We start from the raw sequence: 25,444 nt of genomic DNA, 5'->3' as shown, positions 1-25,444 counted from the left end.
ATTTCTCAAAGTTTCCAAATTTCACCTTTTTAAACCCCCCAAATTCCCCCTTTTTCCCCCATTTTAAATTTCCTTTTTTTCCCCTCCCCCCTTTTTTAAATTTCCCTTTTATTTAACTTCCCTTTTTCCCTCTCCCTTTTTAAATATTCCCCCTTTTTTTCCCATTTCCCTTTTTTCCCCCAAATTTTTCCCTTCCAACTTTTAAACCTCCAAATTTCTCAAACTTTCCAAATTTCACCTTTTTAAACCCCCCAAATTCCCCCTTTTTTTCCCCTTTATAAATTTCCTTTTTTTCCCTCCCCCCTTTATTAAATTTCCCTTTTTTTAACTTCCCTTTTTCCCTCTCCCTTTTTAAAAATTCCCCCTTTTTTTCCCATTTCCCTTTTTCCCCCCAAACTTTTCCCTTCCAACTTTGAAACCTCCAAATTTCTCCAAGTTTCCAAATTTCACCTTTTTAAAACCCCCAAATTGCCCCTTTTTTTCCCCTTTATAAAATTCCTTTTTCTCCCTCCCCCCCTTTTTAGAATTCCCTATTTTTTTTAATTTCCCTTTTTTCCCCTATTTCCCTTTTTCCCCAAACTTTTCCCTTCCAACTTTTAAACATCCATATTTCTCAAACTTTCCAAATTTCACCTTTTTAAACACCCCAAATTCCCCCTTTTTTTCCCCCTTTTTAAAAATTCCTTTTTTTCTCCCCCTTTTTTTTTTAAACTTCCCTTTTTTCCTCTCCCTTTTTTTTAATTCCCTTTTTTTTTTAACTTCCCTTTTTTCTTCTCCCTTTTTATTTTAATTTCCATTTTTTTAAAATTTCCCTTTCCCCCCCTTTTTTTTCAATTCCCTTTTTTCCCCATTTTCCTTTTTTCCCAAACTTTTCCCTTCCCCTCCCCCTCCCCGCCCCTCCCCCTCCCGCCCCTCCCCCCGCGGAACAAACGGGGGCCCAAACGGGGGGATTTTTGATTTTTTTTTTTTATACAAAACCAAACTCGCTGCGTTTTTTTTTTTTTTCTTCCACGAAGGGCAAAAAAAAAAAAAGCGTGGGGAAAATCCTCCCCGCGCTCCGGGGGGGGCGATTGGCACCCAAATAATAATAATAATTATTAATAACAATAAAAGGCCGGGCTCCGACGGCCCGGGAATTCCCGGGGTTTGGGCGGGGAAACCACTGGATTTGATTGGAAAATGAAAATAAATGAAGGCGAGGGAGTGTTGGGGGGGGAGGAGGGGAGTTAAAGAGCTAAAATAAAATAAAATAAAATAAAATAAAATAAAATAAAATAAAATGAAATGAAATAAAAAATCAGACCCTGGCGGCGTTTTTGGGGGAAAAGGGAGAAAATGGGAAAGGGGGAGGGGAGGGAAGGGGGAGGGAAGGAAAAAAAGGGGGAAAATGGGAAAGGGTTAAAGAGGAAGGGGTTGGAAAAAGGAAATAAAAGGGAAAGGAGGGAATTGAAAAGGAAATGGGAAAAAAGGAGGAGAAATGAAAAGGAAAAGGAGGAAAAATAAAAAGAAAAAGAAGAAAAAGGAGAAAAATAAAAAGAAAAAAAATAAGAAGAAAAAAGGAGAAAAAAATAGAAAGAAAAAAGGAGAATAAATAAAAAGAAAAAAGGAGAAAAATAAAAAGAATTAAAGGAGAAAAAATAAAAAGAAAAAAGGAGAAAAAGAAGAAGAAAAAAGGAGAAAAAGAAGAAGAAAAAATAAAAAGGAGAAGAATAAAAGGAAAAAGTACGAAAATAAAAAGAAGAAAAGGAGGAAAATAGAAAGAAAAAAGGGAAAAATAAAAAGAAAAAAAGGAGAAAAATAAAAAGAAAGAAGGGGAAAAATAAAAAAAGGAAAAAATAAAAAAGGAGAAAAAAAAGAGAAAAAGGAGAAAAAATAAAAAGAAAAAAGGAGAATAAAGAAAAAAAGGAGAAAAAGAAAAAAGGAGAAAAAATAAAAAGAAAAAAAGGAGAAAAAGGAGAAGAAAAAAGTTCAAGAAGGAAATTTAAGAAGGGGAAAAAAGGGGGAAAAGGAGAGAAAAGTGATGGGAAAAAAAGTGAATTAAAGGTGGGGAGAAAAGGGGGGATTGGAAAGGAAAAAAAGGAGGAAAAAGTAAAAAATGGGCAAAAAATGAAGGGGGAAAATGAAAGGGAAGAAGAAAAAGGGGGAAAGGAGGAAAGAAAAAAATTGAAAAGGGGGGAATGGAAAAAGGGGGGAAAAGGGAGAAATGAAAAGGAGGAAAAAAGGAAGAGGAAAAAGGAGAAAAAAAGAATTTAAAAAGGAGAAAAAAAAGGAGAAAAAAAAGAAAAAATTTAAAAAGGAGAAAAAAAGGAGAAAAAAAGGAGAAAAAAGGAGAAAAAAAGGGGGGGGAAAGGAGAAAAAAGGGGGGAAAAATGAGAAAAAAAGGGGGGAAAAGAGGAGAATAAAAAGAATCTAAAAAGGAGGAAAAACTGAGGAAAAAAAGAAGAAAAAAAGAATTTAAAAAGGAGAAAAAATGAGAAAAAAAGAGGGAAAAAGGGGGAAAAAAGCAGAATAAAAAGAAACTAAAAAGGAGGAAAAAAGAGGAGAAAATAAAGGAAAAAAAAATTATAAGGAGAAAAAATGGAGAAAAAATATAAAAAACCTAAAGAAAATCAAAGAAATTTTAAAATTGAGGGGAAAGGAGGTGGAAAAAAGGGGGGAAAAGGGGAAAAAAGGAGGAAAAAAGAGGTAAAGGGGGCAAAGGGGGAGGGGGGGAGTCCCTGAGGCAGCGGGTGGGGGAGGGGCCCCTCCCCCCATCGCCCCTCCCCCAATTTTCTCCCGAAATTCCCAAATCCCACCAAAGCAGCCCCTCCCAAAAAATTAAAAAACCCAATTTTTGGGAGTTTTTTTTCCCCGCCCCCTTTTTTTTTTTGTCTTTTTTTTCTGTTTTTTTGTCGCCGCCGCCGAAACTTTTCCGGCCCCTCCCCCTCCTCCTGCCCCTCCCCCACCCTAAAAAAACCCCAAAATCACCCCAAAAAACACCCCCCAAAAAAACAATTGAAATAAAATAAAATACCCCCCCCCCCCCCCAAAGAAAACTCCGTGGGAAAGGAAAGAAAAAAAAAAAAACTAAAAGAAAAAAACAACAAAAAAAATTAAAATAAAAAAAAGAAACAAATAAAAAATAAAAAAAAAATTAAAAAAAAAATGAAAAAAGAGAAATAAAAAATAAAATTAAAACAAACAAAAAAAAAAAAAGGTGAAGGGGAGAAAAAAAAATGAAAATAAAAATAAAAATAAAATTAAAAATAAAAATATTTCCCCTCCTGGTAAATCTGGGAGAACTGGGAATTCCGCTTGGAATTCCACCTGGAATTCTGCTTGGGAATTTTTCTTGGAATTTTTTTTTTTTTTTGGTGTGAAAAAAGGACCGAAAGGAGGCAAAAAAACCTCCCCCTCCCCCCCCAAAAAAAAGAAAACCTGGAGAAGAAAAAAAAGGTGGAATTTGAAATATTTGGGAATATTTCACGGAGAGAATCGGAAATTTTGAACTGTTTGTTTTTTTTTAGCCAGGAAAAAAAAAAAAAGAGAGGAAAGAGAGAAGGAGGAAAAACAAACAAACAAAAAAAAAGGAATATTTTTGTGATTTGTTTCTTTTTTTTTATCATTTGTGGAGGGATTTTTTTTGTGGTTTTTGGAAGGGGGGATTTTTTTTGTATTTTTGGTGGGGTTTTTTTGCATCTTTTTTTAAATTTATTTATTTCCTTTTGTGGTTTGTTTTTCGGGTGGGTTTTTTTTTTTTCCTTTTGTGTGTTTTTTTTTTATCTTTTTTTTTTCGCCTTTTTTTTTTTTTTTTAATCCGTCAGAAAAAAAAAAAAAAAACCTCAAAAAAAAAACCGACAAAAAAAAAAAAGAGAGAGAGAGAGAAAAATAAAAATAAAGAGTTTCTCAAATCCTTCGGGAAAAAAAACGCTCCAACCCCCCCCAGAACTCCAGGAATTCCCTCCTTTTCCCACCCCCCGGGATCCCTCCGGTGCCGCTAGAAAAGGTTCTCCTCGAAAATGGCCAATAAATCGCTCTGGAAGTTCATGTCGATCGTCGCCGCCATCTGGGGAGAAAACAGGGAAAAACGGGATCACTTGGGAATTCCAGGAGTTCCAGGGAGGTTGGGGGAGTTTTGGGGATTTTTGGGATTTTTTTGGGGATTTTTTGGGATTTTTTTGGGGATTTTTTTTGGATTTTTTGGGATCTTTTGGGGGATTTTTTGGGGGGATTTTTTTGGATTTTTTGGGGATTTTTTGGGATTTTTTGGATTTTTTAGGGATTTTTTGGGGGATTTTTGGGGGATTTTTTGGGATTTTTGGGGGATTTTTTGGGGATTTTTTTGAATTTTTTTGGGATTTTTTTGGATTTTTTGGGGATTTTTGGGGATTTTTTTGGATTTTTTGGGGATTTTTTTGGGGATTTTTTTGGGATTTTTTTGGATTTTTTTTGGATTTTTGGGGATTTTTTGGGGATTTTTTGAGGATTTTTTTGGATTTTTTGGGGACTTTTAGGGATTTTTTGGGATTTTTTTGGGATTTTTTTGGGATTTTTGGGGATTTTTTTTGGATTTGTTGGGATTTTTTTGGATTTTTTTGGGATTTTTTGGGACTTTTTGGGGATTTTTTGGGATTTTTTTTTGATTTTTTGGGGATTTTTTTTGGATTTTTTTGTGATTTTTTTGGGAATTTTTTTGCATTTTTGGGGCTTTTTTTGGGGCACGTCATGTTGTTTTTTGGGAATTTTTTGGCATTTTTTGGGTTTTTTTGGAATTTTTTGTGATGTTTTGGGGAATTTTTTTGGCATTCCTGGGAGTTTTGGGATTTTTTGGGGATTTTTTTGGGCATTTTGTGGGGTTTTTTTTGCGTGTATTTGCGTTGCTTTTTGGAAATTTTTTTTGGCATTCCCGGGAGTTTTGACATTTTTTTTGGGAATTTTTTTGGCATTCTCAGGGTTTTGTGGTTTTTGGGGAATTTTTTTTGGGCATTTCCGGGAGTTTTGGGATTTTTTGGAATTTTTTTTGGCATTTCCAGGAATTTTGGGATTTTATGGGGAATTTTTTTGGCATTCCCGGGTATTTTGAGATTTTTGGGGACTTTTTCAGCATTCCCAAGACTTTGGTGGTTTTTTGGGAATTTTTTTTGCATTCCCAGGGGTTTTGGGAATTTCGGGGAATTTTTTTAAGGCATGTTTTGGAGTTTTTTTTTTGGCATTCCCAGGAGTTCTGGGATTTTTTGGGAATTCATGTCGATCGTCGCCGCCATCTGGGGAAAGGGGGAGAAAACGTGGAAAAACGGGATCAGTCGGGAATTCCGGGGAGGTTCGGGGATTTTTTGGGGATTTTTTGGGATTTTTTTGGGGTACGTGACGTTGTTTTTCGGGATTTTTTTTTGCATTTTTGGGGTTTTTTTTGGGGCATGTGATGCTGGTTTTTGGGAATTTTTTTGGATTTTTTTGGGGGCACGTCATGCTGTTTTTTGGGAATTTTTGGGGGTTTTTTGGGGCACGTGATGTTGTTTTTTGGGAATTTTTTTGGATTTTTTGGGGATTTTTTGGGGGGTACGTGATGCTGGTTTTCCGGAATTTTTGGGGATTTTTTGTTTTTTTTTTGGGCACGTGATGCTGGTTTTTGGGAATTTTTGGGGATTTTTGTTTTTTTTTTTTTTTGTGGGCACCTGATGCTGTTTTTGGGAATTTTTTGGGATTTTTTTGGATTTTTTGGGATTTTTTTGGGGCACGTCATGCTGGTTTTTGGGAATTTTTTGGGAATTTTTGGGTTTTTTTGGGGGCACGTCATGTTGTTTTTTGGGAATTTTTTTGGATTTTTTGGGGATTTTTTGGGGGCACCTGATGCTGTTTTTCCAGAATTTTTGGGGATTTTTGGGGGTTTTTTTGGGGGCACGTGATGCTGTTTTTTGGGAATTTTTGGGGATTTTTGGTTTTTTTTTTGTGGGCACCTGATGCTGTTTTTTGGGAATTTTTTGGGATTTTTTTGGATTTTTTTGGGGGCACGTGGTGCTGTTTTTTGGGAATTTTTGGGGTTTTTTTGGGGCACGTGATGCTGTTTTTCGGGAATTTTTTTGGCATTTTTTGGTTTTCTTGGGGGATTTTTTTGGGGTACGTGACGCTGTTTTTTGGGAACTTTTTGGCATTTTTGGGGGGCACATTGCGTTGCTCTTTGGGAATTTTTTCTGGCATTCCCGGGAGTTCTGGAATTTTTTGGGAATTTTTCGGCATTCCTGGAAATTTTGGGAATTTTTGGGGAATTTTTTTTTGGGGCTAATCCAGCGTCTCCCCCCCGGAATTCCGGGCTCTCCCTCACTCACCGCTTCCCGGCGCCTCCTCTCCTGCTCCCTCTTCCGGGCCATTTCCCGCTGCTGGTCCAGCATGGATTGGGAATTGGGGGCTTGGGAGCTCTGGGGGCCCTGCGGGGCCGTCCCCGCCGCCGACACGGCCACGGCCACCGGCACCGGCACCGGCACCGGCACCGGCGGCTCCTGGCGCCGCCGAACCTCCTCGTGCACCCGGCGCGCCTGCTCCAGGGCCTCCTCCTCATCCCGGCTCCTGGGGACCCAAAACACAGTCAGGAATACTGGGAATGGTGGGATTGGGATAAGGGAGAGGGGATGGGAGCTCCTGCTCCAGGGGAAACTCCTCATCCTGGCTCCTGGGGGAATAATGGGAATGATGGGAATGGTGGGATTGGTGGGATTGGGATCAGGGAATGATGGGAATGATGGGATTGGGATCAGGGAGAGGGGATGGGAATGATGGGAATGATGGGATTGGGATCAGGGAGAGGGGATGGACATGTCTGCTCCAGGGCCTCCTCCTCATCCCGGCTCCTGGGGAGGGAAAAAATCAGGGATACAGGGAGATTGGGAGCAGGGAGAGGGGATGGGAGCTCCTGCTCCAGGAAAAACTCCTTATCCCTGATCCTGGGGGGATGGGAATGATGGGAATGGTGGGATTGGGAGCAGGGAGAGGGGATGGGAGCGCCTGCTCCAGGGCAAACTCCTCATCCCGGCTCCTGGGGGAATAATGGGATTGGGATCAGGGAAGGGTGGGATTGGGATCAGGGAGAGGGGATGGGAGCCTCTGCTCCAGGGCAAACTCCTCATCCCGGTCCTGAGGGAATGGGAATGATGGGAATGATGGGATTGGGAGCAGGGAGAAGGGATTGATGGGATTGGGAGCAGGGAGAAGGGAATGGATGGGATTGGGAGAAGGGATTGATGGGATTGGGATCAGGGAGAGGGATTGATGGGATTGGGAGCAGGGAGAGGGATTGATGGGATTGGGAGCAGGGAGAAGGGATTGATGGGATTGGGAGCAGGGAGAGGGGATGGATGGGATTGGGAGCAGGGAGAGGGGATGGATGGGATTGGGAGCAGGGAGAGGGATTGATGGGATTGGGAGCAGGGAGAAGGGATTGATGGGATTGGGAGCAGGGAGAAGGGAATGGATGGGATTGGGAGAAGGGATTGATGGGATTGGGATCAGGGAGAGGGATTGATGGGATTGGGAGCAGGGAGAAGGAATTGATGGGATTGGGAGCAGGGAGAGGGGATGGATGGGATTGGGAGCAGGGAGAGGGGATTGATGGGATTGGGAGCAGGGAGAGGGGATGGATGGGATTGGGAGCAGGGAGAGGGGATGGATGGGATTGGGAGCAGGGAGAGGGATTGATGGGATTGGGAGCAGGGAGAGGGATTGATGGGATTGGGAGCAGGGAGAGGGATTGATGGGATTGGGAGCAGGGAGAAGGGATTGATGGGATTGGGAGCAGGGAGAGGGGATGGATGGGATTGGGAGCAGGGAGAAGGGATTGATGGGATTGGGATCAGGGAGAGGGATTGATGGGATTGGGAGCAGGGAGAAGGAATTGATGGGATTGGGATCAGGGAGAGGGATTGATGGGATTGGGAGCAGGGAGAGGGGATTGATGGGATTGGGAGCAGGGAGAGGGATTGATGGGATTGGGATCAGGGAGAGGGATTGATGGGATTGGGAGCAGGGAGAGGGATTGATGGGATTGGGAGCAGGGAGAAGGGATTGATGGGATTGGGAGCAGGGAGAGGGGATGGATGGGATTGGGATCAGGGAGAGGGGATAGATGGGATTGGGAGCAGGGAGAGGGATTGATGGGATTGGGAGCAGGGAGAAGGGAATGGATGGGATTGGGAGAAGGGATTGATGGGATTGGGATCAGGGAGAGGGGATGGATGGGATTGGGAGCAGGGAGAGGGGATGGATGGGATTGGGAGCAGGGAGAGGGGATGGATGGGATTGGGAGCAGGGAGAGGGGATGGATGGGATTGGGAGCAGGGAGAGGGGATGGATGGGATTGGGAGCAGGGAGAGGGGATGGATGGGATTGGGAGCAGGGAGAAGGAATTGATGGGATTGGGAGCAGGGAGAGGGGATTGATGGGATTGGGAGCAGGGAGAAGGAATTGATGGGATTGGGAGCAGGGAGAGGGGATTGATGGGATTGGGATCAGGGAGAGGGGATGGATGGGATTGGGAGCAGGGAGAGGGGATGGATGGGATTGGGAGCAGGGAGAGGGGATGGACGCGCCTGCTCCAGGGCAGACTCCTCACCCTGGCTCCTGGGAGGCCTCACCTCATCCTCTCCTGCTCGCGCCGCAGCCGCTCCTTCTCCCTCTCCACCTGCTCCGCCTGGGCCTTGAGGGCCTTCTCCCGCTCCTCCTTCTCCCGCGCCGCCCGCTTGAACTGCTCGAAGCTGTCGCTCGACGACTTGGCCGTGGCCGCCGGCGCCGCCGGGTGCTTCTGCACCAGGGAGGCCCAGGAGCCCATGTTCTTGATCTTCAGGTCCTGCCGGGGGGGGGAAAAAGGTCAGGTCAGGGGTGGGGAACGGGGCTGGGAATTCGGGAACCCACCAGGGATCAGCTCCGGGGAACAGGCCTGGGAATTCGGGAACCTGCCTGGGATCGGCTCTGGGGGATCCAGGAGCTTGGGGGGGTTCCTGGGCCTGGAGAAGCTCGGGGGGGTTCTTATGGATCCAATCCTGGAGCTTCTCCGGGTTCCTTTGGATGTCCCCCCCTCCTTCAGCCTTGGGAGATTCTTATGGATCCAATCCTGGAGCTTCCCCAGGTCCCTCTGGATGTCCCCCCCTCCCTCAGTTCTTATGGATCTAATCCTGACCCTTCCCAAGGTCCCTCTGGATGTCCCCCCCTCCCTGGGCCTGGAGAACCTTGGGAGGTTCTTATGGATCCAGTTCTGGAGCTTCTCCAGGTCCCTCTGGATGTCCCCCCCTCCCTGAGCCTGGTGGAACCCCAGGATTTTCTCCCATTCCCAATCCCAGAGTGTTCCAAGGTCCCTCTGGATGTCCCCCCCTCCCTGGGCCTGGAGAAGCTCGGGGGGTTCTTATGGATCCAGTGCTGGAGCTTCCCCAGGTCCCTCTGGATGTCCCCCCCTCCCTGAGCCTGGTGGAACCCCAGGAGGTTCTTATGGATCCAATCCTGGATTTTCTCCCATTCCCAATCCCAGAGTGTTCCAAGGTCCCTCTGGATGTCCCCCCCTCCCTGGGCCTGGAGAAGCTCGGGGGGTTCTTATGGATCCAGTGCTGGAGCTTCCCCAGGTCCCTCTGGATGTCCCCCCCTCCCTGAACCTCAGAAGGTTCTTATGGATCCAATCCTGGAGCTTCTCCAAGTTTCTATGGATGTCACCCCTCCCTCAGCCTGGAGAACCTCGGGAGGTTCTTATGGATCCAATCCTGGAGCTTCTCCAGGTCCCTCTGGATGTCACCCCCTCCCTGGGCCTGGAGAACCTTGGGATTTTCTGACATTCCCAATCCCAGAGTGTTCCAAGATCCCTCTGGATGTCCCCCCCTCCCTGGGCCTAGAGAAGCTCAGGAGGTTCTTATGGATCCAGTTCTGGAGCTTCTCCAGGTCCCTCTGGATGTCCCTCCCTCCCTCAGCCTGGTGGAACCCCAGGAGGTTCTTATGGATCCAATCCTGGATTTTCTCCCATTCCCAATCCCAGAGTGTTCCCAGGTCCCTCTGGATGTCCCTCCCTCCCTGGGCCTGGAGAACCTTGGGATTTTCTCCCATTCCCAATCCCAGAGTGTTCCCAGGTCCCCCTGGATGCCCCCCCCTCCCTCGGTTCTTATGGATCCAATCCTGGATTTTCTCCCATTCCCAATCCCAGAGTGTTCCAAGACCCCTCTGGATGTCACCCCCCCACATTCCCACCGGGATCAGACCCCCCCCCCTTCCCTGCTGGTCCCTCCCCATTCCCAGAACTTTCCCCGGGGGTTTTCCCCCATTCCAGGCGGATTCTCCCCGGATTTCGGGGTCCCCTCACCTTTTTTGGGGCCACGGGGGTCTTGGGCTCCTGTTTCTGCCGCTCCTTGTCGGGGGCTCCCGGGGCGGGGGGGGGCTGCTCCGGGGGGCGGATCACGGGACGGGCCCCTCCCCCCTCCAGGGGCTTCAGCTCCGGCCCTGGAAAACCGGGAATGTCGGGGGGGGGGGATGGGAGAGACCCCCGGGGGGGGAGGGGAGCTGTGGGGGGGTGGGGGTGGACAGAGAAATTGGGGGGTGGGGGAGGTTGGACACTGAAATTGGGGGGGTTGGACACTGAAATTGGGGGGGTGGGGATGGACAGAGAAATTGGGGGGGTGGGGGGGTTGGACAATGAAATTGGGGGGGTTGGACACTGAAATTGGGGGGATGGGGGGGTTGGACATTGAAATTGGGGGTGGGGGGGGTTGGACACTGAAATTGGGGGGGTGGGGGGGGTTGGACAATGAAATTGGGGGGGGTGGGGGGGGCTGGGACACCGAAATTGGGGGGATGGGGGGGCTTGGACATTGAAATTGGGGGTGGGGGAGTTGGACAATGAAATTGGGGGGGTGGGGGGGTTGGACACTGAAATTGGGGGGGTGGGGGGGTTGGACACTGAAATTGGGGGGATGGGGGGGGATTGGACACTGAAATTGGGGGTCTCAGACACCAAAACTGGGGACATGGGGGGGTTGGACACTGAAATTGGGGGTCTCAGACACCAAAATTGGGGGATGGGGGGAGTTGGACACTGAAATTGGGGGCTCAGACACCAAAATTGGGGGATGGGGGGGGTTGGACACTGAAATTGGGGGCTCAGACACCAAAATTGGGGTGATGGAGGCTTGAACACTGAAACTGGGGGGGACGGGGGGGGTCTACAACCCCAAAATTGGGGCAATGGGGGGGGCTTGGACACTGAAATTTGGGTCATGGGGGGGTCTCCAACCCCAGAATTGGGGGGATGGGGGGGTTGGACACCAAAATTGGGAGGGTGGAGAGGCTTGGACAATGAAATTTGGGTCATGGGGGGGTCTTCAGCCCAAAACAAAGAGGGTTCGGGGGGTCTCAGTTGCTGAAACTGGGGGTGAGGGGGGGGTTCAGACTCTGAAATTGAGGTGAAGGGGGTCTCCTACCCCAAACTGAGAGTTATGGGGGTCTCCTACCCCAAAATCGAGTGTGACGGGGGTGCTCGGGGGGAGTTCTGGGAGGTCTCCAACCCCAAACCCGGGGGGGTTCCGGGCAGGGCACCCCCCCCCACTCACTCTGGGGGAGGTGGGGGGGGGTTCTGGGGGGTTCTCCAACCCCCAAACTGGGGGTTATGGGGGTCTCCAACCCCAAAACTGAGAGTTATGGGGGTCTCCTACCCCAAAATTGAGGGTGATGGGGGTTCTCGGGGAGGGTTCTGGGGGGTTCTCCAACCCCAAACCCGGGGGGGTTCCAGGCAGGGCACCCCCCCTCACTCACTCTGGGGGAGGTGGGGGGGGTTTGGGGGGGTCCTGGGGGGTTCTCCAACCCCACACTGGGGGTTCTGGGGGTCTCCAACCCCAAACCCGGGGGGGTTCCGTGCAGGCCACCCCCCCTCACTCACTCTGGGGGAGGTGCGGGGGGCTTTACCCCCCTCGGGGTGCTTGGGGGGGTCCTGGGGGGTTCTGCAACCCCCAAACTGGGGGTTATGGGGGTCTCCAACCCCAAAATTGAGGGTGATGGAGGGTTCTCGGGGAGGGTTCTGGGGGGTTCTCCAACCCCAAACCTGGGGGGGTTCCACACAGGCCACCCCCCCTCACTCACTCTGGGGGAGGTGCGGGGGGGCTTTGCCCCCCTCGGGGTGCTTGGGGGGGTCCTGGCGCAGGGGGGGGCTGAAGGTCTCGTTCCTCACGACGGGCGAGTGCATCTTCTCCTCCTTCCCCACCAGCGGCTGCGCCTGCACCACGGACGCCGCTCGCAGCTCCTGCCACCCCAAAACACCCCAAAACTCCGCTCAGGGGAGACCCCCCAGACCCCTCCAACCCCTCCTCACCCCCCCCCCAAACCGTGGCACGTCGGGGGGAGGTTTTTCTGCCCCCCTCCCCTTGTCAGAGACCAAAAGGGTTTTCGTGATTTCTGCATTCCGGGATTGCCAAGGGGCTCTCCCGGGCTCCTGCAGGACTTTTGGCATTTTATCTCTGATCAAAGCCCATCTTTCCCCCCCCTTGTCAGTCTTGAAAGGCAGGAAAAACCCTTTTTCCAGGAATTCAGCACAGGTCCGTGGATATAATGACTCACAACTCCTTGGAGTGGGGGGGACTCATTCCCCCACCCCCAATGGATCAAGGCCACCACTTCTGCCCACCAAATCCCCCATTTCTGCCCCAAAGCCCTCATTCCTGCCCACCAAATCCCCCATTCCTGCCCCCAATCCCCCATTCCTGCCCCAAATCCCAATTTCTGCTCCATTCCTGCCCCAAATCCCCCGTTTCTGCCCCAAATCCCAATTTCTGCTCCATTCCTGCCCCAAATCCCCCAATCCCCCATTCCTGCCCCAAATCCCCCAATCCCCCATTCCTGCCCCAAATCCCCCATTCCTGCCCCAAATCCCCCAAATCCCCCATTCCTGCCCCAAATCCCCCATTCCTGCCCCAAATCCCCCAAATCCCCCATTCCTGCCCCAAATCCCCCATTCCTGCCCCAAATCCCCCAAATCCCCCATTCCTGCCCCAAATCCCAATTTCTGCTCCACTCCTGTCCCAAATCCCCAAATCCCCCATTCCTGCCCCAAATCCCCCAAACCTGCCCCAAATCCCCCATTCCTGCCCCAAATCCCAATTTCTACTCCATTCCTGCCCCAAATCCCCCAAATCTGCCCCCAGGGGTTATCCCTGTGACAGATGACAGACGTGACAACAGCCAAAACGCTGACACAGCTGTTCAAACCCAATTGTTAAAACGAACCCTACCCAGAAACGTTTAAAATAAACTCTACCCAGATATGTTTAAAATAAACCCCACCTTATACATGCTTCAAATAAACCCCACCTAGACATGTTTAAAATAAACCCCACCTGGATATGTTTAAAATAAACCCTCCCTAAATATGTTTAAAATAAACCCCACCTAGATATGTTTAAAATAAACCCTACCTTATACATGTTTAAAATAAACCCCACCTTATACACGCTTCAAATAAACCCCACCCAGACATGTTTAAAATAGACCCTCCCTAAATATGTTTCAAATAAACCCCACCTTATACATGTTTAAAATAAACCCCACCTAAACATGTTTAAAATAAACCCCACCTAGACATGTTTAAAATAAACCCCACCTGGATATGTTTAAAATAAACCCTCCCTAAATATGTTTAAAATAAACCCCACCTTATACATGTTTAAAATAAACCCCACCTTATACATGTTTCAAATAAACCCCACCCAGACATGTTTCAAATAAACCCTCCCTAAATATGTTTAAAATAAACCCCACCTTAAACATGTTTCAAATAAACCCCACCTAGACATGTTTAAAATAAACCCCACCTAGACATGTTTCAAATAAACCCTCCCTAAATATGTTTAAAATAACCCCCACCCAGACATGTCCTCACACCCCGATTATTCGGGGTCGTTTCACTCCCACCCCCCCCGAGGGAATTCTGGGTAAGACCCCGGGTCCCCCCCAGCCCCCTTTGTTTTTGGGGTGGGTGGGAACGGGGGGGTACCTGTTTTTTTGGCTGGATGCTTTGCTGAGGTGGCGACTGGTGGACGAGGGCCTGGAAGGGCGGCATCTGTGGGGAATGCATCAGGAGAGGGGAGGGGGCTTCCCGCAGGTGACCTGGGGACGGGGGGGGGCACCACGGTCAGTGTCGTGTGTTGGCAGTGCCAGGCCCGCCCTGGCACTGCCACGCCCACCTCGGCACCGCCCCGGCACCACCACGCCCACCTCGGCACAGCCGCGCCCACTCTGGCACTGCCACGCCCGCCCCGGCACAGCTATACCTGACCCAGCACCACCATGCCGACCCCGGCACCACGACACCCACCCTGGCATTGCCACGCCTGCCTCGGCACCACCACACCCACCCCAGCACTGCCACGCTGGCCCTGGCACCACCACACCCACCCCGGCACTGCCACGTCCGCCCCGGCACTGCTACATCTGCCCTGGCACCACCAAGCCTGCTCTGGCACTGCCATGCCCACCCCAACACCACCATGCCTGCCCTGGCACTGCCACGCCCACCCTGGTAACGCCACGCTTGCCCTGGCAGCACCGTGCCTGCCCTGGCACCACCATGCCCGCCCTGGCACCGCCACGCCCATCCTGGCACCACCACGCCCATCCTGGCACCACCACGCCCACTCCGGCACTGCCACACCCATCCTGGCACCACCACGCCCATCCTGGTACCACCACGCCCACCCCACCACCACCACGCCCACCTCAGCACTGCCACACCCACCCCGGCACTGCCATGCCCATCCCAGCACCGCCATGCCCGCCCCGGCACCACCGTGCCCGCCCCGGCCCAGCCCCTGCTCTAAGGTGGGGAGGAGCCCCCCTGACTCGAAAGAGAGACCCCCCTGAGGGCTGGGAGCCAGCGGGACGGGAGGAACACAAGGACGACGTTCCCGCGTCGGGATGTGCCGGAAAAACGGAGAATCCCGAGTTCTGAACGGATCTGAGGAGCCCGAGGCCTGCAAAGGTGGAGAGCTTGGTGTTCCTCAGGGACGGAGATCTTGGTGTTCCTCAAGCAGAGATCTTGGTGTTCCTCAAGGATGGAGATCTTGGTGTTCCTCAAGGATGGAGATCTTGGTGTTCCTCAAGCAGAGATCTTGGTGTTCCTCAAGGATGGAGATCTTGGTGTTCCTCAAGGATGGAGATCTTGGTGTTCCTCAAGCAGAGATCTTGGTGTTCCTCAAGGATGGAGATCCTGCTGTTCCTCAAGGATGGAGATCTTGGTGTTCCTCAAGGATGGAGATCTTGGTGTTCCTCAAGGATGGAGATCTTGGTGTTCCTCAAGGATGGAGATCTTGGTGTTCCTCAAGGACGGAGATCTTGGTGTTCCTCAAGGATGGAGATCCTGCTGTTCCTCAAGGATGGAGATCTTGGTGTTCCTCAAGGATGGAGATCTTGGTGTTCCTCAAGGATGGAGATCTTGGTGTTCCTCAGGGACGGAGATCTTGGTGTCCCTCAGGGATGGAGATCTTGGTGTTCCTCAAGGATGGAGATCTTGGTGTCCCTCAGGGATGGAGATCTTGGTGTTCCTCAAGGATGGAGATCTTGGTGTTCCTCAGGGATGGAGATCTTGGTGTTCCTCATGGAGATCTTGGTGTTCCTCAAGGATGGAGATCTTGGTGTTCCTCAAGGATGGAGATCTTGGTGTTCCTCAGGGATGGAGATCTTGGTGTTCCTCAAGGATGGAGATCTTGGTGTTCCTCAAGGATGGAGATCTTGGTGTTCCTCAAGGATGGAGATCTTGGTGTTCCTCAGGGATGGAGATCTTGGTGTTCCTCAAAGATGGAGATCTTGGTGTTCCTCAAGCAGAGATCTTGGTGTTCCTCAAGGACGGAGATCTTGGTGTTCCTCAAGGATGGAGATCCTGCTGTTCCTCAAGGATGGAGATCTTGGTGTTCCTCAAAGATGGAGATCTTGGTGTTCCTCAAGGATGGAGATCTTGGTGTTCTTCATGGATGGAGATGCTGCTGTTCCTCAAGAGAACCTCGAAATCCTCAAAAATGAGGTTTTCCAGTTCCCCAAACACTTGGGATCCTCACGATTCTCAAACACTGAAGATCTTTGAGATCCTTGAAATTCGAGATCCTCGAAACCTCGAGATCCTGGAGACGTTCAAAGGTCTCAGGACCTCGAGATCCTCCAGCACTTGAGATCCTCCAAAACTTCCCACCTTCAAGTCCCTCCACGACTGGAGAACTGGGAGCTCCTCAAGGACTTGACATCCAGATGCTCATGGAAAGAGGTCCTTGAGATCCTCAGGACGTGGAGATCCTTCAGATCCTCGAGAGCCTCAATAACCTGAAATCCCCCAAAACTGGACAGCCTTGAGATCTTCCAGAGATTCCAAAATCTGAGATCCTCAAGTTTCTCAAAAATTCCAGACTGGAGATCCTCAAAAACTAGAGATCCTCAAGAACTTGGCATCCTCAAGGTCCTAAGAACTGGAGATCCTTGAGATCCTCAACAACTGGAGATGCTTGAGATCCTCAACAACTGGAGATCCTCGGGATCCTCAATAACTCGGGATCCCCAACAACTGGAGATCCTCAACAACTGGAGATCCTCGAGATCCTCAATAACTCCAGATCCTCCAAAACTGGAGACCCTTGAGATCCTCAACGACTCAGGATCCTCCAAAACCAGAGATCCTTGGAACCCTCAGTAACTCCAGATCCTCAGAACCTGAGGATCCTTGAGATCCTCAACAACTGGAGATTCCCAAGATCCTCAACAACTGGAGATCCCTGAGATCCTCAAAAATCGGAGATCCTTGGGATCCTCAATAACTTGGGATCCCCAAGATCCTCAACAATGGGAGATCCCCGAGATCCTCAACAACTGGAGATTCCTGAGATCCTCAACAACTGGAGATTCCCAAGATCCTCAACAACTGGAGATCCTTGAGATCCTCAAAAATTGGAGATCCCTGAGACCCTCAACAACTGGAGATCCCCGAGATCCTCAACAACTGGAGATCCCCGAGATCCTCAACAACTGGAGGCCCTTGAGATCCTCAAAAACTGGAGATCCTTGGGATCCTCAATAATTTGGGATCCCCAACAACTGGAGATCCTCAAGACCCTCAAAACCTTGAGATCCTCAGTAACTCCAGATGCTTAAAACATGGGGATCCATGAGATCCTCAAAACCTGGGGATCCATGAGATCCTCAACAACTGGAGACCTCCGAGATCCTCAACAATGGGAGATCCCCAACGATGGGAGATCCCCGAGATCCTCAACAACTGGAGATCTCTGAGATCCTCAACAACAGGAGATCCCCGAGATCCTCAACGATGGGAGACCTCCAAGATCCTCAACAATGGGAGATCCCCAACGATGGGAGATCCCCGAGATCCTCAACAACTGGAGATCTCTGAGATCCTCAACAACAGGAGATCCCCGAGATCCTCAACGATGGGAGACCTCCAAGATCCTCAACGATGGGAGATCCCCAACGATGGGACATCCCCGAGATCCTCAACAACTGGGGATCCCCGAGATCCTCAACAACTCCAGACCCTCAAGACCCTCCAGAAGTGACCACCCCGAGCTCCTCCACCCCCCGACACCGCCGGATCTCCGCGGCTCCGGCGGCGGGACCCCTCCTGGGGGCTCCCCCCCCACCCACCGCCCCTTCCCCGCTGCCCACCCTCCTCCTCCTCCTGCCGCTCCTCACCGCTGCTGTAGGGGTCTGCCTTGTGGTGCCGCGGCGACGGGTGGTGCTGGATGACCTGCTGCGGCTTGGCGGGCGCCGGCGGCTGCGCCGGGGGCTGGGGGGGCTGCGGGGGCGGCGGGTGCTGCTGCTGCTGCTGCTGCTGCTGCTGCTGCGGCTGCTGCTGCTGCTGCTGGGGCGGCGGCGGCGGCGGCGGCGGCTGGGGCAGGTGGGACGGGAAGGGCAGGGGGGGCTGCATGTGCAGCGGGCGCGGCGGCGGCGGCGGCTGCAGCTGCTGCACCGCCGGGTGCGTCGGGGGCGGCGGCGGCGGCGGCGGCAGCGCCGGCGGCTGCGGCGCCTGCGACTGGACCTTCACTGAAGGGAGAAGCGGAGTCTGCGGCTGCACCTTCTGCAGCTGCTGCAGGTACAGCTGCATCTGGCTGGCGCTCAGGGGCAGCCCGTGGTGCGGCGGCGGCGGCGGCGGCGGCGGCTCCTCGTCCTCCAGCAGCACCTGCGGCGGCTGCGGCAGCGGCGGCTGCGGGAGGAGCGGCTGCGGCGGCAGCGCCGGGGACACGGCCGGGGGGCGCGGGGGCTTGGGCGGCAGCGCCGCGGCGCGGTTGCTGGGCCTCGAGGGCTGCTGAGGCAGAGCGTTGTGCAAAGCTGGGCGGGGAGAGAAGGACACGGGGGGGGGGGAAAAAGTGAGGGAGGTCCCGGGCACGGTCGGTGCCCACCCGGCACTGCCAGGAGGGAGAGACCACACCCAAATCCTCCAGGAGGGACAGAGCCCACCCAACACCTCCAGCAGGGACAGATCCCACCCAAATCCTCCAGGAGGGACAGAGCCCACCCAACACCAACAGGAGGGAGAGACCCCACCCAAATCCTCCAGGAGGGACAGAGCCCACCCAACACCAACAGGAGGGAGAGACCCCACCCAGCTCCTCCAGGAGGGACAGAGCCCACCCAACACTGACAGGAGGGACAGAGTCCACCCAGCACTGACAGGAGGGATAAATAAATCCCACTTGGTACCTCAAGGAGGGACAGACCCCACCCAACACCTCCGGGAGGGATAAATCCCACTTGGCACCTCCAGGAGGGATAAATCCCCCCTGGCACCTCCAGTAGGGACAGGAGTGATAAATCCCACTTGACACCTCCAGGAGGGACACCAACTTCTCCAGGAGTGATAAATCCCACCCAACACCTCCAGGAGGGACACCAACTTCTCCAGGAGTGATAAATCCCCCCCTGGCACCTCCAGCAGGGACAGACCCCACCCAACCCCTCCAGGAGGGACCAGGAGTGATAAATCCCACTTGGCACCTCCAGGAAGGACACCAACTTCTCCAGGAGGGATAAATCCCCCCCTGGCACCGCCAGCAGGGACAGACCCCACCCAACACCTCCAGGAGGGACACCAACTTCTCCAGGAGGGATAAATCCCCCCCTGGCACCTCCAGCAGGGACAGAGCCCACCCAACACCTCCGGGAGGGCCCAATCCCACTGCCCCTCTCACCTGGAGGGGACACCACGTGCTGGTTGAGGTGGGGGGGGGTGCCGTGCTCGGGCGCCGGGGGCAGGTGCGGCGGCAGCTCCGGCTGGGGCAGGTGCAGGATGGGTTGGCCGAAGTGGCTCATGGTGTCGAACATGGTCCCGGGCAGGGGGTGCTCCAGCACCGGCACCGGGGCGGGCACGAAGGGCGGCGGCGACGCCTTCATGGGCGGGGCGGGGGCCGGGACGGGCGGCGGGGGCGGCGGCGGCTGCACCAGCGGCAGCGCCGCGGGCACGGGCTGGGGCGGAGGCGGCGGCGGCTGCGCCGGAGGGTGGTGGTGGTGGTGGTGCTGGAAGGGAGGGAAGGAGAGAGAGAGGGGAGAGAGTCAGCGGAACGGCGTCAAAGTGGGTTTTGGGGCGTCGAAATGACCTTCTGGGTCATCGAAAGTGGGTTGTTGGTCATCGAAATGGTCTTGTGGGGCATCAGAATGGGTTATTGGTCATCAAAATGGGTTATTGGTCATCAAAATGGGTTACTGGTCATCAAAATGGGTTATTGGTCATCAAAAATGGGTTGTTGGTCATCAAAAATGGGTTATTGGTCATCAAAATGGGTTATTGGTCATCAAAAATGGGTTACTGGTCATTAAAATGGGTTATTGGTCATCAAAATGGGTTATTGGTCATCAAAAATGGGTTACTGATCATTAAAATGGGTTATTGGTCATTAAAATGGGTTATTGGTCATCAAAAATGGGTTACTGATCATTAAAATGGGTTATTGGTCATTAAAATGGGTTATTGGTCATCTAAAATGGGTTATTGGTCATCAAAATGGGTTATTGGCCATCAAAAATGGATTACTGGTCATCAAAAATGGGTTATTGGTCATCTAAAATGGGTCATTGGTCATCAAAATGATCTCCTGGGTCACCAAAATGGCTTTTTGGCCATCAAAAATGGGTTACTGGTCATCCAAAGGCTCTTCTGGGTCATCAAAACGGTTTTTTGGTCATTGAAATGACCTTCTGGGTCTTCAAAATGGGTTATTGGTCATCAAAATGCTCTCCTGGGTCATTAAAATGGCTTTTTGGTCATTGAAAATGGGTTACTGGTCATCAAAATGCATTATTGGTCATCAAAAATGACTTATTGGTCATCCAAAGGCTCTCCTGGGTCATCAAAATGCCTTATTGGTCATCAAAATGGCTTTTGGGTCATCCAAAACGGGTTATTGGTCATCAAAAGGCTCTCCTGGGTCATAAAAAATTAGTTATTGATCATCAAAATGGGTTATTGGTCATCAAAATGCCCTCCTGGGTCACCAAAATGGCCTTTTGGCCATCAAAAATATGTTATTGGTCAGCCAAAGGCTCTCCTGGGTCATCAAAACAGCTTTTTGGTCATTAAAGTGACCCTCTCAATCATCAAAAATGGGTTATTGGTCACCAAAAAGCTCTCCTGGGTCACCAAAATGGCTTTTTGGTCATTAAAATGGGTCACCAAAATGCTCTCCTGGGTGACCTTTTTGGTCACCAAACTTCTCTCCCAGTGACCAAAACCCCCTCCCTGGGTGAGCAAAAAAACCCTCCCAGCCCTCAAAAAACACCTTTTTTGACCCCCAAAACACCTTCCTGGTCACCAAAAAAGCCCTTTTGGCTCTCAAAAATCCCTTTTCAGTCCCCAAAACATCCTCCCCCAAGTCACCAAAAGACATTTTTGGTCCCCAAAACTCCTCCCAAGTCACCAAAAGACCTTTTTGGTCACCAAAACTCCTCCCAAGTCACCAAAAGACCTTTTTGGTCCCCAAAACTCCTCCCAAGTCACCAAAAGATGTTTTTGGTCACCAAAACATCTCCCAAGTCACCCAAACACCCTCCTGGTCACCAAAACACCCTCCTAAGTCACCAAGACATCTTTTTGGTCACCAAAACTTCTCCCAATCACCAAAAGACCTTTTTAGTCACCCAAACTCCTCCCAAGTCACCAAAACCCTCCCTTTGGTCACCCCCTGGGCCACCTCCCCAACCCCCCTGGGGGGACCGAGAGCATCTTCCCAAGAACCCCAACCCCGCCTCAGCCGAGCGAGGGAACGGGGTCAAGGCCCCCAACCCGCTCTCCCGCCGGCATTCCCGGCGTTCCCGGCGTTCCCGAAGCTCCCGGTGCCGCCCCGAGGCCGCGGCGTCTCTCACCTTTTTCTGCTCTCGCCCCGAATGCCCTTTTTTCTTCAACTTGGGGGCCATTTCTGCCAAAAAACACAAAAAGGGGAAAGAGGAGCCGTTAGTGCGGCGGCGGCGCCGGGCCCGGAGCGCGGGAAGGGTTTGGGGCGGGAGCCGGAATTCCCCGGGATCTCCAGCCCCGGGATTTGGGGTTTGGCCGCCGCGAAAACGGGGAGAAATGGCGGGAGGAAGGAAAAGGTAAAACCCGACCCCGACCCGGAGTCCTCCCACCCAACGGCCAGGAAAGGTCTTGGATAGCCCAGGAATTCCAAGGGGTGTCCATGGATTGGGATGGGCATCCAGAGCTTCCAAGGGGTGTCCATGGATTGGGATGGGCATCCAGAGCTTCCAAGGGGTGTCCATGGATTGGGATGGGCATCCAGAGCTTCCAAGGGGTGTCCATGGATTGGGATGGGCATCCATAACTTCCAATGAGTGTCCATGGATTGGGATGGGCATCCATAACTTCCAAGGGGTGTCCATGGATTGGGATGGGCATCCATAACTTCCAATGAGTGTCCATGGATTGGGATGGGCATCCATAACTTCCAATGAGTGTCCATGGATTGGGATGGGCATCCATAACTTCCAAGGGGTGTCCATGGATTGGGATGGGCATCCATAACTTCCAAGGGGTGTCCATGGATTGGGATGGGCATCCACAGCTCCAGAGGGGTGTCCATGGATTGGGATGGGCATCCACGACTCCCAAGGGGTGTCCATGGATTGGGATGGGCATCCACAGCTCCAGAGGGGCCTTTCCAGAAAGCCCAAGAGCCGAGTTCCTCTTCCCTGAGGATGGAATTGCTCCGCAGGACTCGCTGCTCATCCCGGGGAAGATCCAAGGCCAAGAGCTGGAGACAAGATGATCCAGCAGCTGATCCCTACGGATAAACCACGCCTGGCAGCGGATCCTGGGGAGCAGAGGCGGCTTCACGACCCCCCAGTTCCTGCCCTACTCGGATCAGGATCAAAGCGCTCCCGGGACGGGGAGGAAACCCCAAATTCAGGAGAGACTCGAGTGGGAAGAGGAGAAAAACCCCGGATAATCCAGGCCCGGGTGGGAATAAACATCAGCTCCCAAAAAAAAGCCCCGTGACACGAGTCGGCCGAGCACAGCCCCGCTCCGATTTTGGGTCGGGAGAGGAACCATCCCGGTTGGGCTCCTCCAAAACCCACATTCCGGGTGTTGCTCCTCTGGGAAGGCGAACGAGGATCTTCTCCGTCCTCCTCCGAGTCTCCCGGGGAGCTTCTGTGAGGAATCCTGGCACGAGCCGGGCGTGGCCACGGGGGGGTCGAGGGGACGGAGCGGGATCGGAGGATTCCCGTCTCGACCGCGGCCGGAGCACCGGGTGCTTGGGGAGACCCTTCACCGAGACCATGGAGCCAACGGAGACCACGAGTGGCAAAGTCCTGGCGAGCCCAGGGGATCATCCGGCGATTCCAGAGGTGACTGAGCTTGGCCAACCCAACCCAAGGACGAACCCTCATCCACCGATGCCGATTGTTGGCTCACAGTCGGATCACGTGGTTCGGCAGCTTCCCGGCGTCCAAGAACACTGAGAAGAATCCCATCTTTGACCCCGGCGGCCTTCCAGGACGGCCAAGGATGTCTTCTCCAAGAAGACAAAGCCAATGGAGACCACGATGGTCCTGGGGGGTCACTTGGTGATTTTGGAGACGCCAACCCAACCCAAGGATGGACCTTCATGTCCTGATGTCAATTGTTGGGTCACAGTTGGATCATGTTGTGCCAGGGGATCCTTGGTGATTTTGGAGACACCAACCCAACCCATGGATGGACCTTCATCCAATGATGCCGACTGTTGGGTCACAGTCAGGTCACGTGGTCCCAGGGGGTCACTTGGTGATTTTGGAGACACTAACCCAAGCCAAGGATGGACCTTCACCCAATGAAGCCGATTGTTGGGTCACAGTTGGTGTTTTGGGGTTCCAGGGAGTCACTCGGTGATTTTGAAGACGCCAACCCAACCCAAGGATGGACCTTCAACCAATGAAGCCGACTGTTGGGTCACAGTTGGATCATGTTGTGCCAGGGGATCCTTGGTGATTTTGGAGACATCAACCCAACCCAAGGATGGATCTTCATCCCCTGATGCCAACTGTTGGGTCACAATTGGATCACGTGGTCCTGGGGGGTCAGTTGGTGATTTTGGAGACATCAACCCAACCCAAGGATGGACCTTCATGTCCTGATGTCGATTGTTGGGTCACAGTTGGTGTTTTGGGGTCCCAGGGAGTCACTTGGTGATTTTGAAGACGCCAACCCAACCCAAGGATGGACCTTCATCCAATGAAGCCGATTGTTGGGTCACAGTTGGATCATGTTGTGCCAGGGGGTCACTCGGTGATTTTGGAGACACCAACCCAACCCAAGGATGGACCTTCATGTCCTGATGTCGATTTTTGGGTCACAGTTGGATCACGTGGTCCTGGGGGGTCAGTTGGTGATTTTGGAGACACCAACCCAACCCAAGGATGGGTTTCATCCCCTGATGCCGCGGGAGTAAAACCCGCAGGGACTGAAGGCAAAGGTTGTTCCCGTGATGTCACTTCCGGCCGATTTTCCAGCAGAAAGGTTCAGTTGGGCCCTGAGGCTCCGCCCCCACCGACGGCCACAGGGATAGGTCGGATTTTTCCCCTAAATCCTCATTTTAGTCCCACCCACGTTCCCCCAAAAAGGCGAATCCCCGAGAGACGGTTCCACCCCCCCCCGAATTCCCACATTCCGGGTCGAAATCCCACCGTTCCACGAAAAAACAGGGGTTTGTAGCAAAACCACCTGAATTGGTTTTATTCCTTAAAACCAAAAATAGAAAAACTGAGGCAGTTTTTCTCCTGTTTCTTTTTTAGGGGGGGGAAGAAGTTGGTGGTTCCACGGCGGCGAAACCCCGGAGGGGAGATCAAAAAAAAGGGATTTTGGGAGAATATTGGCGGCAGGTCGAGGTTTTGGGGGGAAAAAAATCAAAATGGAAGAGTTTTGGAGTTAAAATTCATCCCGATTTTCCAAGTTCGGGGCGTGGATGTGTGGGGATTAAAGCTGGATGGGCGTGAGTTAAACCTGGCTATCTACGGATTAAACCCGGTTATCTGTGGATTAAACCTGGTTATCTGTGGGTTAAACCTGGTTATGTGTGAATTAAACCTGGTTATCTGTGGATTAAACCTGGTTATCTGTGGATTAAACCTGGTTATGTGAGGATTAAACCTGGTTATCTGTGAATTAAACCTGGTTCTCTGTGGATTAAACCTGGTTATGTGTGAACGTGGTTCTCTGGATTAAACCTGGTTCTCTGTGGATTAAACCTGGTTATGTGTGAATTAAACCTGGTTCTGTGTGAATTAAAGCTGGTTATCTGTGGATTAAACCTGGTTCTCTGTGGATTAAACCTGGTTATGTGAGGATTAAACCTGGTTCTCTGGGTGTGTTTGGGAATGGGACACTGGGATTGAGGAAAATCCCCTCCCTAAATCAGCTCTGACCCCCAGGTCATTCCACACCCAACCCGGCCCCACCCCGGCGACGGCGGCGCGAGGGAGACGCCTCCCGGGGATCCCAAAATTCCCATTTCAACCCAATTTTCCCTCAAGATCCCGGAACCGAGACACACCCAAAAACCTTTTCATCCACAAAATCCCCTCCCCTCCTGGTTTTTTTTCCATCCTCTGCCCCGGAGGCAAAAGCACCGTTTTTTTTCCCCTAAAAACACCGATCCAGGGGGTGGAAAATCAAGCCAAGCCCTCCAAGGAAAAGCCGAGGAAAAGCCCCGGAATGGGGTTGGGCCGTCCCCGGGGGGAGCTTCAAAAGAACAATTAAAAGACCGAGGCAGGACTGAAAACGAGTTTATTTGTCCGGAGCGGGGCCGGGAGGGTCGGGAAGGGCGGGAGGGGCGGGAGGGGGCGGCGGGAAGCGCTAACCTGAGTCCGACTCGTCGCTGTCGGAGGAGCTGGACTCGCTGCTGCTCTCCGACTCCGACGACGAGAAGCCCTTGAGCTTGGACGAGCCGGCCAGGACGTCCACCTTCTCGGCTGCGGGGACAGGGCGGGGCGTTAGGCA

The 25,444-nt window shown here is 51.9% G+C and overlaps 1 protein-coding gene and 1 long non-coding RNA gene across 2 annotated transcripts in view; both read right to left on the bottom strand.

Moving 5' to 3' along the window:
• Positions 1–3,613: 3,613 nt before the first annotated feature.
• The window catches only part of BRD4 (bromodomain containing 4), a 47,407-nt gene continuing 25,576 nt past the window's right edge, over positions 3,614–25,444 (bottom strand). The window contains exons 12-21 of the mRNA XM_051774287.1: positions 25,306–25,416; positions 21,340–21,392; positions 19,173–19,497; positions 17,677–18,312; positions 13,982–14,094; positions 12,076–12,235; positions 10,307–10,443; positions 8,604–8,815; positions 6,306–6,543; positions 3,614–4,045 (exon numbers count right to left, since the gene is read on the bottom strand). Of these exons, the coding sequence (XP_051630247.1) occupies positions 3,977–4,045; positions 6,306–6,543; positions 8,604–8,815; positions 10,307–10,443; positions 12,076–12,235; positions 13,982–14,094; positions 17,677–18,312; positions 19,173–19,497; positions 21,340–21,392; positions 25,306–25,416 (2,054 nt within the window). The 3' untranslated portion in view covers positions 3,614–3,976. The remainder of the gene's footprint in view (positions 4,046–6,305; positions 6,544–8,603; positions 8,816–10,306; positions 10,444–12,075; positions 12,236–13,981; positions 14,095–17,676; positions 18,313–19,172; positions 19,498–21,339; positions 21,393–25,305; positions 25,417–25,444) is intronic.
• On the bottom strand, positions 21,928–24,798 carry LOC127464121 (uncharacterized). Its single transcript, XR_007901165.1, has 5 exons — positions 24,778–24,798; positions 24,673–24,714; positions 23,672–24,637; positions 23,171–23,371; positions 21,928–23,071 (listed from the first exon to the last, which is right to left on the bottom strand). It is a non-coding gene; the product is annotated as an uncharacterized LOC127464121 (long non-coding RNA).

This window comes from Manacus candei, unplaced genomic scaffold (assembly GCF_025592945.1).
Source record: "Manacus candei isolate 608988 ecotype Guabito, Panama unplaced genomic scaffold, ASM2559294v1 h1tg000194l, whole genome shotgun sequence".
NCBI lineage: Eukaryota > Metazoa > Chordata > Aves > Passeriformes > Pipridae > Manacus > Manacus candei.
The sequence above is the reverse complement of the archived record's forward strand: the minus strand, read 5'-3'. Positions and strand labels throughout refer to the sequence as shown.